General features: G+C 40.9%; 1 protein-coding gene across 1 annotated transcript in view; it reads right to left on the bottom strand.

Annotated features, from left to right (window-relative positions):
• Positions 1-15,982, bottom strand: part of gatad2b (GATA zinc finger domain containing 2B) — a 117,325-nt gene that overhangs the window by 14,703 nt on the left and 86,640 nt on the right. The window contains exons 3-4 of the mRNA XM_083925399.1: positions 6,476-6,605; positions 4,585-4,716 (exon numbers count right to left, since the gene is read on the bottom strand). Coding sequence (XP_083781525.1) covers positions 4,585-4,716; positions 6,476-6,605 — 262 coding nt within the window. The remainder of the gene's footprint in view (positions 1-4,584; positions 4,717-6,475; positions 6,606-15,982) is intronic.

Genomic DNA, 15,982 nt, shown 5'->3' with positions numbered 1-15,982 from the left:
TTCTGAAATATTGTTTTTTATTTGTTCAGAATTTGATACTATATCTGCTGTGTCTATACCACTGCTGTACTATCATGTTATTTTAAATAACCAAGGCACTTCAACAAAAACCTTTATTTTGTGAAAAAAACCCTAGTTGCTGAAGGAGGTTCACATAAACATTTGCATTCACCCTGCCATGTAGCTGTACAAGAGGCCCAACTCCTGCTGCAGAAAACATCCCCCAAACCATGACACTTCCTCCTCCAAATTTAACTGACTTCTTTACACACTTTGGGTTCTGTCTTTCCCCAGTCCTACGCCCAACATAATGTTTCCATCAGACCCAAATAAACTAAACGTACTCTGATCACTGAAGTCACTTTGGACCAGTTCTCCTCTGTCCTCACAACCTGCTCCTCAGCAAAGGCAAACAAATTCCCCATTGAGAGTCTTCTCATAATCATGTCCTCTTGTGCACGTGGACGACCGGCCTTTTTGAGGGACTTAAATGACTCTGTGTTCTTGTAAAGTTTTAATCTTCTTGAAATCACAGACTGTGAACGCCCAACCTCTCTCTGATGGCTGATAGGGTCATCCCTTTGGCCTTCATCTGGACAACCTGCTGACTCAGGGTTACAGTCTCCTTAGAACAGCTGCCATCTTGCAAAGTAACCAGGAGAGCTGCAGATAAATAGGGTGTGTCCAACAATACACAGCAGCAGTGCTGGAGCCACAGAAGATACTCTTTCTAATTCTGAACAATAAACAATATTTCAGAATAAATCAAGAATTAATAACTTGTTCTCTAATTTTGATCTCCAGTGTATGTTTTCTGATATGCACCGATTACACAACATATCATGCAGAAAATGCAATTTGTCCAACAGTGTGGTCAGCAAGTGACTGATACTGAACATAAAGTACGACCTTGATTTAGTACTAAATCTTTATTTAGTTATTTTATTTGTATTTATTTTTTAATTTCTGTATTCATTTCTATAATTATTATACATTGTATGTATAATAATAGTAAATATCTTCTAACAAATGTATTTGTTTCACCTGCATCAACTACATTTGAAACACACAATTGTACTAAAGTACAGTACTGGGAAAAATGTATTTTATTACATTCCACTAGAGCCAGACCGATATATCAGTTGGTACATGGCGGTATCTATTGGTATCCGCGTATATGTCTTCCAATATGTTATGATATGAAAGCCTTGTTTAAAAACATAATGGGCCTCATTTATCAATCTTGTGTGAAAACGGGCGCAGATCTGAGCGCAGAATTGGTCGTAGGAAAGGACCCACGTGTGATTTATGAAACATTCGTATCTGACCAATCTGAGCGTACGAATGAGCGGGCCTTGATAAATGTGGTGGCTGAATTCGATCGTCATTAACATGTTACGCCCTTAAATATTCCTGGTTCGGAGGCCTCGCCCACTGAGGTCAAACACGGAGAGACGAAACACTTGTTGGAAAAGAAACTTTTCCAACACAGAGATCGGCATCCTGACATCCGAGATGGAGCAAATTAAAGATGTGCTTTTTGGCAGTCTTAAGAGTGGAATAAAAGGGGCCCATCAAAACGCTGTATGGAAAAGAATAACGGAGGCAGTCAACCCGAAGCAGCGCTCCACTGTGACCCGAGTGCGCCTGTGCGCACTGTTGGACAGTTGTGCCGTATTCAGCACCCCTGCCGTGAAATGCACCCCCTCGCATTATAGGTGATATTCTGGATCAGAAGGCTGTTGTTTCGACCCATAGGAGTAGTTTATATACAGGTAACCACATTAAAAGCACACACTTTTGAACCTATTAATTGCAAGAAAAACTGGGATTATATTTAGGAAACGCTAAGTCAATTACATTCAACTTGCTCAAAAGATCCATTTAATTCATTTTGTAATTATGGCTGCAGTATATTTCCACAGAACATACAAAAAGGTGTTATTTTGTGTTCGCTATTATCCAAGTTTGTGACTTTAAACTCTTTAAAATAGTTTAAAGACTGTAAGTAACCAATGTTCTGACCGTTGTGGGTTACCTGTATATAAACTACTCCTTTAGGTGGAAACAACAGCCTTCTGATCCAGAATATCACCTATAATGCCAGGGGGTGCATTTCACGGCAGGGGTGCTAAAAACGGCACAACATCGGCGCTCTTGCTCTGTAGCGGGGTTTGCCAGCGGGGATATTAGGTATTCCGTAAGAGGATACCTTTGTCACCTAGAAGAACCATACCAAGATGTTAATCATCTGATACCTTGTTTGATTTAATGCAATTTAGCGAGGGTAGCCACCTACCGAGGAGATGACTTTGGCTCTGCAGTGCGTCTTGCTGCAGAGCGAAAGTTCATTCATTCATTAATTCAATGTTGGGGTTGCCGAGCTGTTTTGAAATATAAAAGAATTGTTAATTATTTTCAGCCAGATTTTGCTGTGCTGCACCGCAAATCCACAGGCTCAAATGTGCATACACGATCTCAGACCAGATGTGAGATTTGATTGTAGCTCCCGCTCACGTCCAAATTGATAAATGCCGACATTTGCCAGGAAATGGTCGTACGCACGTTTTTCTGCCGTAACGTTCGTTTGATAAATGACGGCCATAATGCGTAAAATAATGCATTGGGTGATTGAGAAATTGTGTCATATAGCTATTTATTTTATTTTCATTTATTCTTTATTTAAAGAAAAATCATGTAGTTTTTCACCCTTCATAATATTATATAGTAGACCCTTGTGATGGTACATCCACATGCAATAAGTTTGATGACATATCTTTCGTATCCTGGAGGAGTCTGTATCGCTTTCAATAGCAAAATGCAACTTCAGATTTCAGAGTGACACCTGTGCACAAAAAAACTACAAAAAAGAAATCGACTGCTTTAAGGCATACATCACAAAAAAAAATTCTGTGCTCAATAAATGTATTTGCTCTTATTCATTTTAATGTGCAATAATAAGCCCTTTCACTCAGTTTCACTCATATGCTCTCTCAAAACTCTTGCTCGCTGCGCTGCAGACCGCTGCATGCGCGCTCTCAATCTCCTCCTGCTGTGCGCGCTCAACTTTGCCTTTACACTCGCTCGACTTGGCACACCGTCACAAATGTGCCACAATATCAACCAATCAGAGACTTGCTCAATTCAGATTGGCTGTTTCGTCTCCAATTAGATTGCAAATATTTATAGCGTACATCCCGGAAGCATTCAGAAACATCAACAGAACAGAGTGGAGTTGATCGACTAAAGCTGGATTATTATTTTTGATCATTTACAATTGTAATCGAGGGTTGTAGGTATATACTTGGGTAGAATAAGAAATAAAAGATACAGAAACTCCATTCACTGAACAGGACAGTGTAGAATACTTTTTTTCTTCAGTCAGACACACTCATGTCGCCGACACTTCCACTCTGCCCTATCTCCATGTATCTCGAGACATCAGCTGTTGTGGGATGTTAGTTTAACGTCCCCTCTTGTCTAGCAGTCCTGGCCTGCATAACTGGATGATGTAATTTGAATAGCAACACCAAAATGTCCCACCACAGCCACATGTAAGCAGTATTGCTTTGGTTATATATCATATTTTATTAACCTTTTTATTAAAGTCTGTTTTTACATTAGTTAGCTTGCAAACTATCTTTTATGTTGCCAATGCTTGCTAATTTATGTCAAAAACATTAGCAAGCGTACAGTCTACACACGTGGCACTGTACAGCGTGGGTAGACTATATGTTAGCTGCTGTGTGTATACTGTGTTGATGGTCAATAATAAAACTAAACTGTAGAAAGTAAAAGTTTTGTAGGAGGAGAAAAGAAAAAGGGATGGTGATAGAATCTGAGTATGGATGAGGATCAATATTGGCACAGAATTCACTTGACATGAGCTAAAGGAGGAAGAGGGATTAACCAATGATGGACCCTTTGCTCTCATTCTGTTGGACTACTAGGAAGTACTGGTCAGCAGTTCACTGATACTGACCACAAAGTGCTATGAAGCCTAATTTGAATTAATTTCTTTTTTTTAGAGTTCATTTCTGGGATTGGTCGACAGTGTAATATATTGTATGTATAATAGATAATCATGTTAAATATTCTTTCATGAAGATATTTGTTTTAGAAAGCAGTACAGGTGTAGTATAAAAACTTGATATTTATCGTTGAGGTGAAAAGTTGTCGCAATTACCGTACATACCTGCAGAGCAGCAGGCAGCATGACGGAGTGTGTGACAGACACACACAGACTGAGCTGATCAATGTAGATATAGTTAATATGTTCAAAACACATATACAGTGAAAAACAGAAAACACAGGTGTGGGTCAATATATCTATAAAATGGAAATGTATCTGTTCTGTGAGACGAGTGAGTGACGGTCGTCTCAACGCTTCTACACGGCTCTCTGTGTGGAACATAGACTGCGTGTCGTCGGGCGGGGCACTTTTGGCGCCCCCCTGCCTTGTGGGGGCTGCGAGGGTTAAGGGGTATACTTTACGGGCGAGTGTCGGTTGGGCCCTACATTATAACACTGAGTAGTGGACAGTGTCCAGCAGTGGAAAAGTGTGGTGGTATCATCATCACTGACCTTCTGCACCACATTCTCTTTCTGCATCTGACTCTGTCGGAGTTTCTTGAGCAGCACCAGGCGAGCCTCCTCCAAACGCAGCTCCTCTCTCAGAGCTTTGATCATCTGCTGCCTCTCTTCTCCTGTCTTCCCCTGGAGACACAGAGAAATCACAGTAACACATGAGCTCTATAGCCTACCTGAAAAACATCTTTAAATAAAGGAGTTCAAAATGTTTACTTAAAGTTCTCCTCCAGACACATTTAAAGGTATGATTTTTATTTTTGTTTAACATCACTGTCCCACAAATAAAAAAAAAACAGTGCGAAATTCTGAATCTGGCCTCATACCCCGCCCGCTAGAACGCCCAAGCCACAAACTGACAGAATTGGTTCCTTAGGTATGTGATGTATGAAACTCCGGCTGTCTGAATCCAGAATTTAGCGATTGTCATTGGTACACTGCAGTCTCAAAGCAAAATTGCTCAGCCAGTGTTGACTGCTCATTTCACAGATGTGTTGTAGCTAGTGTAATCATGGTATCAAAATTATGTAGTACGATACCTGCTTAAAATATCTCTATACCTATACTGAAACCACACATATGTGGAAAAATAAAATATCATCAAAGTAAAGGAATAAAATATTAGATGACAGAATGTAGAACTTCAAATTATTTATTTCGTTTTATTAATTAAAACACATAAAAATAGAAATATATTTTTGTAAAAGTTGCTGGGCTTTGTAGCTGAACATGTAAAAGTACAACACAAATGACCCAGACCTGATGGAGGTTGGTGCTCTTCTAATATAAATAACAATATATATTATAAATTATTGACAGAAAATGTACATGCTCTGATTATATTACCAGTACTGATTGACTTAAAATAGATAATTTATAGCTGGTGTTGTTGATCATACTTGTGAAAACCAGTGCTTGTTCTGGTAAAGTTAATGTCATCAGTGTGAACTGTTTGCATGCAGAGATGTGTGAACCATTGGACAGTTAAACAGTTAGCTTTACCCCTGACTGCCTCGATCAGCTAGGATAGTGAAAAAAGTTCACTTGTCACTAAATAAACACTTGCTTGACTTAACGTTACATCCGGGGATATTTATGTTATCTATCTCTAACCTGCAGCTCTCTGAATTCTTTGAACAAGTCCTCATGTCTGTCAGCTCGATGTTTCACCAAGTTGGTGATGTTGCCTCCCTTGGTCTGTATCGATTTAAAGCGTTAACAGACGGGCTGTGTGATGTCTGTGGGCTTGACACTGTCAGTTATGTTTTCGCTCCCTGTGTCTGCTTATAAACAATCCTAGGATGGTCGGCAAGAGCACACATGCCATATTCAGTCATGTTTGTCTCTGTCTGTCACCATGAAACCACGCCCGCTCTGGCTGCAGGCAGTGATGAAGCATAGAGAAAGTTCATAAAGTACTGATACTAAAAAAATGTGAAATAGTATTGTTTTTTAACGGCAGGGTACCGCAGTACCTTTCTAGTATCAATTTACCGTACAACACTTCTTGTAGCATATATATATACATTTATATATATATATATACACACATATATATACATATATATATACATATATATATATATACATATACATATATATATATATATATAAACACATTAACAAGGTTAAAAACAGGATTTTTTTTATGTCTCTTTTTTTCTCATGTTCAAATAATACAGTTCTTCAGTTATTTGTGATGAGCTGTTTTGTTTCTCTTAACATGCCTGATCTTCAGTTAGTTAGTTAGTTAGTCCGACAATTTGTTTAAATTTTTTACTATGTTTTAGGATGATTAAGGCTATATTTTGACAGCTCCTGAACCTGACATGTTATTCAGGTTGAAAACAGCTGCACAATCCATTGAGTGTATTCCTTAAAGTTTTACCTTAAACATGTCCAGGTTGGCCTGGTGCAGGCGCTCCTCAGGGTGAGGTGTTGTTCTGGGACTGGACGCCTCATTGTCTGACAGGATGATAATGTCTGGAGACGGAGTTCGTCTGTCATGGTCTGCATCACTACAAGGAAAAACAAGAAAAACAAAACTTCCTGTCAACTTTTCCAATATCTGAAATGCATGCTCATTGTTAAACGCTAGTTTCTCGCAACTCGATCTGGACACTTTGAAGCTGACTCGGGAGTTAGTTTGTCATTGTCAGGCAGTTGGAAGTGAGAAGCACCGCAGACTCTAGGAGCTGCAGCCCGTTCTCATCCCCAAGGGGTCAAATACAGACTCACCAGGTTTTCAACTGTAAACCTGTCTAGAGACGCTCAGAGCAAGTGCTCCAGGATGAAGAGTGCCAAACTTTGCCTAAGGAGGCAGGTTGGGGTGGTGGATGGGACAAATAAACTAACCATAACCAAGTCGTTTTTTTGCCTAAACCGGACCACGTAGTATAATGTGAGTTCATACACAGTTTGTGATGCAGTCATGCTTTTGATACACAGGGCTACCCAGTGCAACGACCGGGAGTGTCATGTGTTTTATTGTCAATGGTTAATAAAACTGAAACTTATCAGAGATTCTTTATTATTTAGTTTGAGAAGATGATTCACTCCTACAAAAAACAACTAAAACAGAATTAAACAAACTGAAATTCTTTCTCTATTTTGTTGTGCTTGAAACCATAAAGTGATTTTTGATTTAACTTTGGACTGTTTCTGTCGGAGAACATTATTTGGACCTTTTGGACAATTATTTTAAAGACATTTTCTGATGCAGAGTGTGGCTCATTGTGCAATACACTGATTTAAACTGAATTTGCATTTCTGGCTCCAATTATTGCTTGTATAATTGTGTTCCTTCTGTCTGGTCATTTTTAACAACTTTTAACACTAATTAATTTATCCATGTGGGGATTGATCTTTCAATACCAACCTAACCATTAAGTTGTCTGATTAAAATCAGCACCTCTAAAGCCATGGCTCTCAGTAGGAGATTGGTGGATTGCCTACTCTGTGCAGGGAATCCTTACCCTCAGTGAAGGAATTCAAGTACCTCGGGATCTTGTTCACGAGTGAGGGAATGATATAGCTTGAGTTTTTCTGGTAAATCGGGCAGCGGGAGCGGTATTGCAGTCGCTTTACCGCACCGTTGTGACAAAAAGAGAACTGAGCCGGAAGGCAAAGCTCTCGATCTACTGTTTCTACCCTCCCTCACCTACAGTCATGAAAGCTGGGTCATGACTGAGGAATAGGAATAGAGAACTGATACATGCGATACTTTTCGATTCTAAAATAAAAAAACACAGATGATGTCTATTTTTTCTGAGGCACCACAAGCACAGAGGCACTGGAAGTTTCGGTGCTGACTCTTTCAGAACTAATGGGGGCAGTAGCGAGTGTTTCAGTCATACTTGCATTCAGAAGTAGAAGGTCATGAAGAAGTGGAACTCACAGGCGTAATGTGGAAGTGAACTACAGCTCTGACTCATTGATAACAAAGGCACCAAGAGTCGTGTAAGGAAGTACTTTGCGTATGAGGCAGATGACCGTGGTGTTATCATCAATCACTAGAAGCCACTATGCAATCGATGTTACTGCAGTCTTCAGGGGAGGCAGTACTTCTATTTTCAGTGTTTTCCTTAACAACAAGTAGGGATGCAAATTATCGAGTAATTATTAATCGATAGTTGTTTCATCTTATCTATCGATGATCGATTAATTGATAAGCGGCAATTCTTTAAGTTGGTTGATGACTACAAAGACCGAAAATGTACAATATGTGGAAGTATTTTAAAGTACAGCTGTGCTACAAGCAGTGAGTGGTTCTCAGCCTACAATAACCACAGCATTGGGACAAAGGGTATGTGACTCCAGGAAAGCAGAGGGCATTACCAAGCTGGTATGTAACATGGTTACTACAGGCATGCTGCTAATAAATGTTAAAAGAAGTCCTACTTACAGAGAGCATGTCAGTGAGGCATACGGCATAGTATTGTATTCTTCTATTCAGGAATGATTTTTTTATGCTGCTGCTATTGACGACAAACCAGAGGTGAAACATCTTCCTAGACAAATAACCAAGTCCAGTTGCTTTTGACTGAAATTGCTTTGGAGATGCTGCTGCAATTAATTTTTCCAATGCCGCAGATGAGATAATTTATTTCATGTTAAGTAGCTTGTAATATTTTGATATTTTCCAGTCAGAATATGTTTGATATGCTACCAAAATGTTATTCCCTGCCCTCAAGTGATTAAGGAATATGATTTGCATTTTTTATATTACATAAACATTCTAAATGTGTCCAAGTTTGAATTCATGTTGCAGTGAATGTGAACGACATCAGCTGACAGGAAGTTAACAAGGACCAAGGCTGTTGCCTAGTAATGGATTTCCATTCAAAAGGTCTATACAGTTAACCTATTCAGAGGGAAATTCAGCTTCTTAGAAATATTGCCGCCAATTAATTGATCATCGATTGATAAGATGAAACAACTATCGATTAATGAATTACTCAATAATTTGCATCCCTAAGAACAATGTCTAAGTTTATTGGAAAATGATTAATGGATTTGTATAAATTATACAGGCCTGTAGTTATTTATGGGTTTATAGTTTTTGTGTTTTGCTGGGCCATGGCTGTTCAAGCAGCCTAGCTCTGCTGGTCATTGAGAGGATAATGGTCAAGTCGAAAAGATGCCTAGTTGGTACGACAAGGTCACAGATCATTTTCTTGACAAGGAACGAAGGGTAGAATTTACGTATAAATAAACAAACACATTTATGTAGGCCTGGAAAAATCAGCTTCCTGTCATGGAAAGACCAGCAGCCGCTACTGTATTAGATCAGCTGCTCACCAGCATCACCAGGAGAGTGCCTGCAGGATTGCCTAATTAGATCCTCTCAGCAGGAAGGAACTCGGCTGGTAGGTTGTTCCAAACATCTTGGAGAACTTGATGATGTTGAGATCAAGGTTCTGTGGGGCCATACCATCACTTCCAGGACTTCTTGTTCTTCATGCTGAAGATAGTTCTTGATGACATTTGCTGTATGTTTGGGCTCGTTGTCCTGCTGCAGAATAAATTTGGGGCCAAACGCACGCTTCCCTGATGGTATTGCATGATGTATCTGCCTGTATTTCTCCGCATTGAGGACACCATTAATCCTGACCAAATCTCCAGCTCCATTTGCAGAAATGCAGCCCCAAACTTGCAAGGAACCTCCACCATGCTTCACTGTTTCCTGCAGAAACTCATTATTGTACAGTTCTCCTTCCCTTCAGGGAACAAACTACCTTCTGCTACAGCCAAATATTTTAAATTTTGACTAATCAGTCCAGAAACCCTGCTGCCATTTTTCTGTACCCCAGTTCCTATGTTTTGTGCATAGTTGAGTCTCTTGGCCTTGTTGCCACGTCTGAGGTTTGACTTTTGGCTGCAACTATACCATGAAGACCACTTCTGGCAAGACTCCTCGGGACAGTAGATGGGTGTACCTGGGTCCCACTGATTTCTGCCAGTTCTGAGCTGATGACACTGGATAACTTCCAATATTGAAGGGAAATAAGCTTGATGTATTTTTCATCTGCTGAACTTAGTTTCTTTGGCCGATCTCTGCGTCTACGATCCTCAATGTTGCCCATATCTTTGTTCTTCTTCAAAAGAGCTTAAACAGCACATCTTGAAAGCCCAGTCTGCTTTGAAATCTTTGTTTGGAGAGACCTTACTGATGCCACTACCTTGTGTCTTATTGGTGTGCTCAGTGCTGCCATGGTGTATAACCTGTTACATGAAACTGTCTTCCACAACCTCACCTTGAGTTTGGCTGTTTCTCACCCAGTTTTAAGCCTCCTACACAGCTGCACCTGTTTGTTATAATTGGTTGATCATACACCTGACTTTAATCCCACAAAATCCCTGAATTTGTGCAAGTATAGAGCTAGAGATGTAACGATGCATCTTGAGACAGTTAAAAATCGATTCAAATGTGTGACGAAACACATTGATTGAGACGAAAAATGAATAGCATCGCGCTATCTACTTTTGACTTTGTTGACATCGGTGCAAAGACTGCAGCGAGCGCAGCAGGTCGCTACAGCCTGTTTTAACAGAGGTTCTAACTCAGTTTTGTCTTTTGGAAGTAAAATAAGTTGTGAATCTTCATCCACTGATTTCCTGTTTTACGGAAATCATTTCAAGAATAGCTCAGTATGCTACGGAGGCTCATTTGAGTGTGTGAAATCAGAGCAGACAGCTATAGCTGGTGATGGTTGGAGCAGAGAAGAAATTAGCAATTAAACTGTTAAGTTTTAGTAAATGTTTTATATTTCCTGACGTTGGTTTGTTTCTGTAAACAGCGCATCTGCTAACAGAATGGTTTTAATCATGTGTACGGGAGAACACAGGCCAAGCCTTAGTTTCTTTGTTTTTTAATTCAATTATTATTAAAAAAAAAAAAAAAAAAAAAAATTATATATATATATATATATATATATATATATATATATATGTTCAGTTTACTTTTTTAAGGGGAAAGGGAAATGTGCACTGTTTTGCAGTTCATAACTCAGAAATAGTCATTCATTCATTTTAAAAAGAAAAGAGAAGAGAATAGCCTATATATTTTGTAGATTTTATCAATTTTTGTTAAAAACATTGTATTGTGAACTCAGTATCGTGAATCGAATCCAATCATGAGTTGAGTCAGTGTATCCTTACATCCCTACTTATCAATCTCGTTAAACTGTGTTTAATAACAAGCTTCTGGTCCAGCTGTAGTATTGTTATTGTTGTTGTTGTCAGGCACCTGCCGTGGTTAAAGAATTCCTAGTTTCTAGTACTCAAAAATTTCAGTCAAATAAAAAGGTATTTCTGCAGATCAAAGGGACTGGGTGGCTCTAATGTGACCTACATAAAGACATACAAGTATAGCCTAATAGATGTCTTAATCACGTAAATGTCAGCCCCATCACGCTATAAACTTCAAATGGGATCATGATTATTCAGTTCCAAGAAACACTGAAGTTTAAAAAAGATACATCTTTGTTATACCCACAGACATACCCTCACCAGCCACTTTATTGGGTACACCTTGCTAGTACGGGTTGGACCCCCTTTTGCCTTTAGAACTGCTTTAATCTTTCGTGGCATAAATTTAATAAGGTACTGGAAACATTCCTCATAGAGTTTGGTCCAATGCGAATCTCCTGTTCCACCACATCCCAAAGGTGCTCTATTGGATTTAGATCTGGTGACTGTAGAGGCCACTTGAGTACAGTGAACTCATTGTCATGTTCAAGAAACCAGTCTGAGATGTTTCGCGCTTTATGACATGGTGCGTTATCCTGCTGGAAGTAGCCATCAGAAGATGGGTACACTGTGGTCATGAAGGGATGGACATGGTCAGTAACAATACTCAGGTAGGCTGTGGAAACAATGCTCAATTGGTACTATTGGGCCAAATAGAAAATAAAAAAGGGAGAAAGAAAATCAGAAACAAGAACAAGGATTTATCAAATGAATTAGAAGTGATTTTTGAAGTTTGAAACCATGAAGTAGTAGTAGAAGCTAGTAGTAAAAGCTGTGCGCATGCGCAAAAGTTTAATGCTGCCAGGTACTGCTCCGGTCTTTGAGTTCGCTTTTTTAAAACTTTCTTAACTTCTATTCTCCCTTTGTCCGTTTCGTTTCTTCACCCTAAATTCTGTGAAGTTCTGCCCTCTACATGAGGTTACCTTTGAATGTTTTTAGTGTTTCTTTTCGTGCCGTTTTTATCAATGCCTCTTTCACCGGGACACGCTTTCTTTGTTTACTCCGGAGAACAGCTGATCGCGCTAATGCCGGCTGACATAGCAACCACACCAGCTGAGATTCCACCCTAACTCTGGAGGAAAACACACCAGGGATGCAGAGGTGGGAAGCAACGTTGGGGCAATAGAGGAGGGTCGAGACGGAACAGGCTTATGGAGAGGAGAAGATTTAAGCCGTGTCTCCCCTCTGTTGTTAAGGGAAATGTATGGTCTCTCTACAACAAAATGGATGAAGTGACGGCGCTAACGCAGAGCCACCCGGAGTACCGTGAGTGCAGTCTGATGTGTTCATGGAGACATGGCTGCACAGGGACATTAAGGACCAGAACATCCCCGTGGATGGCTTCCACACCTTTCGAGCTGACCGGGACTGCACCGAGAGTGGTAAGTGGAAAGGAGGGGGGGCTTGCCATTCTAGTAAACAGCAGATGGTGTAATCCTGGTCATATCACAGTTAAAGAACAGCTCTGTAGCCCTGATGTCGAATTGTTATGGACGGGGCCATAGGACTTCCTTTTCCTCTGGTGAAAAGGAAGCCCACGACCCACAAGGACTGTGAGGAGGTGGTCTGAGGAAGCTTATGAGACACTGCAGGGCTGCTTCGAAGTGACTGACTGGCCTGCACTTTGCGAGCCGCACAGGGAGGACATCGATGGGCTCACTGAGTGCATCACAGATTACGTAAATATTTGCGTGAACTGCAATGTCCCAGCTTGGACTGTAACCTGCTACGCCAACAACAAAACCTTGTTGGCCATCCTGAATGAAAATAAGAGAGCATTCAGAGATGGCAACCATGAAGAGGTGAGGAGAGTGCAAGGGGTACTGAAACTGAAAATCAGGGAGGCTTAAGACAATTATAGAAGAAAGCTGGAGAATAAACTCCAGTGAAACAACATGAGGGATGTGTGGAGTGGCATGAAAACAATCACCGGTTTCCAGAAGACTGGTAGCACGGGGTTGGAGGACCGTATAGACCAGGTCAATGAACTGAACCTATTTTTCAATAGGCCTGCGGGCCATCCCCCACATGATTCTGCTGCTGCCGGCCCCTCAACCACTTTACCTCCCCCTACTCCTCCTAACAGACGCTTTGTCTGCCCCTCACCACCTTATTTCACACCTACCTATTCCACCCCTCCCCCCTGCTCTACATCATGATGTTTTATGAGTCTGTAGTGGCCAGTGCGATCAGTCGCTGTCACATGCTGGGGAAGTGGGCTGAAGGTCGCAGACAACAACTGAACAAACTGATCAGGAGGGCCGGTGATGTCGTTGGGGAGGAGCTGCACACCCTGATGACCGTGGCAGAGAAGAGGATGCTGTCCAGGCTCCGGTCTATCTTGGATAATGTCTCACACCCTCTCTATGGGCGTACTACACTGCCCTTCCAGACCGCGACCTGGGCTTTAGGGTACTTGTCCCCCCTCCCTCTCCCCCCCCGCGCCCCAGCCCCTTTTGTTCTCACACTGCCAGGGCCTGCCAATGCTTTTTGCTGTCCATACGCCATCACGCCGTAACACGTCACACGCATTGATCGCGTGTGTGAGGCTTTGTTTACAAATCTTTCCACAGACCTCAGAGTTTTTGTGCATCTTGTCGACTGTTTTTGAATATTTTCATCCGACCAAATCTGCAGTAAACACTCCACCTCCGCATCACACCAACGTGAACACCTCTTTCAAGCGGGCCGTGGACGGCCAGCTGGCCGCAGTTATGCGCGGAACGGGTGCACTCACACTGCTTAAAGGTACTAGGCTTTAGCTGAAAAAACGGTTTTGGCCCCGGCCAGAAGGACAGTGTGAGTACGCCCTATGACACACTGGTCTAGCAGAGGTGCACCTTCAGCAGAAGACTCCTCATACTCAGATGACCAAAGGGGCCACATTAGGGATGCTCGATATTGGCTTTTCTGCCGATATCCGATATTCCGATATTGTCCAACCCTTAATTTCCGATACCGATATCACCCGATACCGATATCACCTGATACCGATATATGCAGCCTTTTTACACCAAAATTCATCACATATCACCTATTATGGAATTAACACATTATGCCTAATTTTATTGTGATGCCCCACTGGATGCATACATAGATGCAACACGGCTTTTCAAATGTAAACACAGTCTGTACAAAATAAGTTATTGAAAAAAGTGCCATTCATTTAATTGTTTGTGTTTTTAGAGAGAATATTTAGCCTCAAACACACTACAGACAACATCACAACAAGGAAGATGCATAGCTTCAGTCCACAGTAGTAAACAAACTTAGTTTTCTTTTCCCAGACTGAGTAACTTGACAAATAATACAATCAATAAATCAGCAGTCAAGCTCAACATGCTAACCTGTATTGGATCTAATGGATACAGCACCAGAAATTACCTTCTCGACGTGACGGTAAACAACGCTGTACAGTTCGGGTAAGCACTGGTCTGAGAAATACTTGCTACTGGGCGTTATACAGACATAACGTGGCTCGAGGAACTCCACACGTTTGGTGAATCCGGCATCCTGAACAATAGAAAAAGTTTGTTTCTCGGTGTCGGCTGTTGCTTCTTTTCATCACTGTGCTGCACAAATGTAGCGTTTAACTCCGCATGGTTCTTCTTGCGGTGGGTTTAAATGTGATGTATTAAAGGGAGACGCCTTGTTTCCTCCTCTCATAACTAACGCCTTGCAGTCATTGCAAAGCGCACATTTACTGTTAGTAGATGACACTTGGAAATACTTCCAAACCACGGACATCTCATGCACCGGGAGAGCTGAAGCTTGTTAGCCACGGTTAGCAACCTACGAGTGAGCGTGTTGTTGTTGTTATACGTCATCAAGCACGCGCCTGTAAACGGCCCGTGTTGCATTCAGGTACACTCGGAAATGCTGAAGCCTACGGCCCGTGTTGCATTCAGGTACACTCGGAAATGCTGAAGCCTACAGAACTAACATCGGTTGTAAAAACCCGATACCGATAATTCCCGATATTACATTTTTAACTCAATATCGGCCGATAATATCGGTGGGCCGATATTATCGGACATCCCTAGGCCACATCCTTGATCCTTGATATTTCCCTACTCTAAATATTAATTTCTGTAAATTTAAATCTTCTCTAATATATGTTTAGTCGTTATAATATTTGTTGTTTGTATATCTGGAGTATGGAGTAACTATTTCCGCCTGCGCGATGACCAGATTCTTTTAAATATTCTAGGAGTGTGGAAAAAGAGGTGATCAGTATGTCAGTATGTGATAGTGTGTATTGTAAGGAATTAGAAATTGAATGAAGGCAAATTAAAGTGAATGCATTTAAAAATAAACAACAACCAATCAAAGAATCTTCTGGCTTTGGGGTTAACCAATTCAAAGATCTGTAAAGAGTACAGTGATGAGTCCTGTAGGATCTACAGAGGCTGTTATAAAGCACAGTAAGAGGACGAAGATTTGGTTCTGTGATGTTCTGATAGATAATGACTGCATAGTCAAGAATTGGGAATATTAATTGTATTAATTATTTTCTGGGCCTGTAGTGTGAAACAATCAATGGAATGATAAAGTAATTTCAAACGACAGTACATTTTCTCTATAATTGAGTCAATCTGGGATTTAAAGGATAACTGAGATTCAAGCAAGAGGCCCAAGTAGTTAA

Source organism: Echiichthys vipera, assembly GCF_963691815.1.
Source record: "Echiichthys vipera genome assembly, chromosome: 13".
Lineage (NCBI taxonomy): Eukaryota > Metazoa > Chordata > Actinopteri > Perciformes > Trachinidae > Echiichthys > Echiichthys vipera.
The sequence above is the reverse complement of the archived record's forward strand: the minus strand, read 5'-3'. Positions and strand labels throughout refer to the sequence as shown.